Genomic DNA, 3,272 nt, shown 5'->3' on the forward strand with positions numbered 1-3,272 from the left:
CCCCCCCCACTAGTTTGCTGCCCCTTCTGTGAGAGCTCAGACTGCCTCCATTCAGTGCCTCAAACTGGGCCCGCATCCTCTGTTCACATCTCTCCCCACCTCCTGCCCCCTGGGCCTCAGGGCTCCTGGAGGGAGGAGCCCCTGGCTCCAGCACACGGACTGGGACAGCAGGCAGTCCAGTCGAAGGATAAATGCACGATGGAGGCAGAGTTGGTTTCTGGGGCCCCATCGGAAGCCTGAGCCCTGAGAGACGGGGCCTGATTCAGCCCCAAGCTCACAGCTGGCAGCCCCCATCCCTGGAGCATTGCTGGCCCGGACAGGGATCGTGGAGAGCTGTCCTCGGGCGGTGTCTCGGTGAGGAGGTCACCCTGTCTCTCTGCCCCTCCTGATGTTCTCTTTTCTCTCCTCCCTCCTCTGTCCGCCTGCCCCCTCCCAGGGGAGTATGCTGAGGGCGTCAGTGAGCGAGACATCCTGCTCATTCATTCCTGCCGCCAGTGGACCACGGTGACAGCCCACACCCTGGAGGAGGGCCACTACGTCATCGGGCCCAAGATTGACATCCCCCTGCAGTACCCAGGTGTGCCCAGGGACAGATGGCACAGAGCCAGTGGGGGCTGTAGGCAGGGGGATGGGTGCAGGAAGTCTTGGGCACTGGATGCTGGTGACTGGCTTTTCTTTAGAGCTGCAGGGATGAGCGAGGGCATGGCTGATGAGTGGGGGCGGGGCGGGGGTGGTGGTGACTAAAGTCAGGGTTAGAGTTAGGGTCCAGTGGTTTTCGTACTGGTCTGTGAAGCCCTGGGTTTCTGGTTGCAAACCTTTGATTCCCATTTTAAAGTAGATTTGAAACTAATGATTAAAAAAATCCACACCCTCATACCACTACAAGTCAAACCTTAAACCCCGACTAGAGACATTTGGTGTGTACCACAATCTGCCTCATTAACCCTTTTTGTACAGACCCTCAAAGAAAATATCTCCTGCCGGGATTCTTTCAGTATTGCGCAACCCAAAGACATAGAAACAAAGGGATGCCCAGGCTGATTATATGGCTGCATCTGCTAGCCTTAATCCTGTTTTTCCGATGCTTGTGTTAAATTTATTGTTTTCATTGATTGACTTTTTTTTTTTAAAGTCTTCATTGAATTTGTTACAATATTGCTTATGTTTCATGTTTTGATTTTTTGGCACCAAGGCATGTGAGATCTAAGTTCCCCATCAGGGATCAAACCAACACCCCCTGCATTGGAAGGCAAAGTCTTAACCACTGTGCCACCAGGGAAGTCCCCATTGATTGACTCTTAAGTGAATGCTAAAATTTAAAAACTTTTAATAAAATTATGCTTGAGACCAGGGCTTCCCTGGTGGCTCAATGGTAAAGAACCCAACTGCCAGTGTAGGAGACCTAGGAGACTTGAGTTCGGTCCCTGGGTCAGGAAGATCCCCTGGAGAAGGAAATGGCAACCCACTCCAGTACTCTTGCCTGGGAAACCCCATGGACAGAGGAGCTTGGGGGTGCAAAGAGTTGGACACAACTTAGCAATTAAACAACAATGAATATTTACTTTTATCTATTTTATATGTGATGCTGATGTCCTAAAGATTTTGTTTGAAGAAAGGATTCTGCTTCTAAAAAAAGAAGCCCTTTCATTTTACACAGGATGGAACAGAGGCCTAGGAAGGGAAATGACTTGCCCAGGGTCACACAGAAGAGCAAGGGCTAGCACCCAGGCATCTCGATCTTTGGGCTGGTGCTGGCTGCCACATCAGGGATGCAGGGTTGTTGTTCCCTGAATGAGAAGGGTGCAAGACTGGTCGCCGTCAGCCCAGAGATGCCCCTATGCAAACCCAGGAGCCCACAGCTCGTGTGTATCAACATGTGCTGCTTTCCAGACACTGGGCAGAGCTTTGTCACCATCACAGCCTCACAGCAACCCTGTGAGGAAGTCTTACAGAGCTCCAGGAGTTAGGAGTTAGATCAGTTCTGTGTTTAACTGCTACCCACCCCGAAACAGGGCTTCCCTGGTGGCTCAGATAGTGAAGAATCCGCCTGCAATGTGGGAGACCTGGTTTCGATCCCTGGGTTGGGAAGATCCCCTGGAGAAGGGAATGGCAACCTACTCCAGTACTGTTGCCTGGAGAATTCCATGGACAGAAGAGCTTGGCGGCTACAGTCCATGGGGTTGCAAAGGGTTAAACATGACAGAGCGATTTTTACCTTTACCCTGCAACAAAGGTTGGAATCCTTGAAGCTGGGAAGGCTCCCAGCAGCTTCCTCACAGGTCTGCTGTTCCCTCTCTGGCCCTGCCTGGTTCTCCCCTGAGTCTGTGGGACAGGACCAAACCCTTTAGAGGGCTTCCGCTTTTTACAGCACCCCGTGAACTTGTTGTAGTTCCCACACCCCTAGTCCCCACACCGCATTTTGAAGATGAGGAAACTCAAGTATCTTTCTGACCTAGGGTTCTGCCCTGGGGCCCCCGGGGAAGGCCTGCCCAAGCTAGAAACTTCCCAGCCTGGGTATTTGGCATTGGTCCAGGGAAAAGTCCCAGGTCATCTCATTGGGACAAAAAAGCAAAGACTGGGGGACTTCCCTGGTGCTCCAGTGGTTAAGACTCTGTCCTTCCACTGCAGTGGCCGCGGGTTCCATCCCTGGTCGGGGAATAAGACCCCGCTGCCAATAAAAACCAAACAAATCAGGGAAACCGAGATCCAGAGTCTCCTAGGGAACTGTGGGTCCACGGAGCTCCTGGCTCTTTCCCCCCATCGCTTTGGGTGGCCTCTTGACTGTGTATGGTGGTGATCATGGGGTGACAGCTGGCTAGCCGAGGTTTCGCATCCCTGACCCATCTTTCCGGTGGGCTGCTTGTGGCCTGCCTGGTTGTGGGGCGCGGGTAGGGAGGCCGAAGCCCCCCTAGGAGGGGGAGGGGGAGGGGCCGCCGGCAGGTTTACGAGGAAGCTCTGAGGGCACAGCCCGACGTTGGTTCCTCCTAATGAATTAGTAATAGCGCGGGCTGGCGGGCGGGCGGGGGCGGAGGCTGCGGACCTCGGAGAGAGCCGCCGCGGTGGGCCGGGTGGGGTGGGGTAAGGAGCGGGGAGGAGCGCTCAGGGCGGTGCCTGGTCCCGAGTCGGGTAGGGGGCGCTGCTGGGGACCCGGGTCTCCAGGCCAAGGTTCACCCCCGGGGGAGGCAGGGAGACCGGCCTTCTCTGGGACCCCGCGGAGCACCGCGTGAGCCAAGTTGTATGCTTCCATTTTACCGATAGGAAAAATGACGCCT

At 54.7% G+C, this 3,272-nt stretch overlaps 1 protein-coding gene across 1 annotated transcript in view; it reads left to right on the plus strand.

Moving 5' to 3' along the window:
* GAREML (GRB2 associated, regulator of MAPK1-like) overlaps positions 1-3,272 on the plus strand; it is a 15,531-nt gene that overhangs the window by 1,402 nt on the left and 10,857 nt on the right. Inside the window, 1 exon segment of the mRNA XM_010840689.1 lies at positions 267-577. Coding sequence (XP_010838991.1) covers positions 267-577 — 311 coding nt within the window.

This window comes from Bison bison, unplaced genomic scaffold (genome assembly GCF_000754665.1).
Source record: "Bison bison bison isolate TAMUID 2011002044 unplaced genomic scaffold, Bison_UMD1.0 scf7180017864145, whole genome shotgun sequence".
NCBI lineage: Eukaryota > Metazoa > Chordata > Mammalia > Artiodactyla > Bovidae > Bison > Bison bison.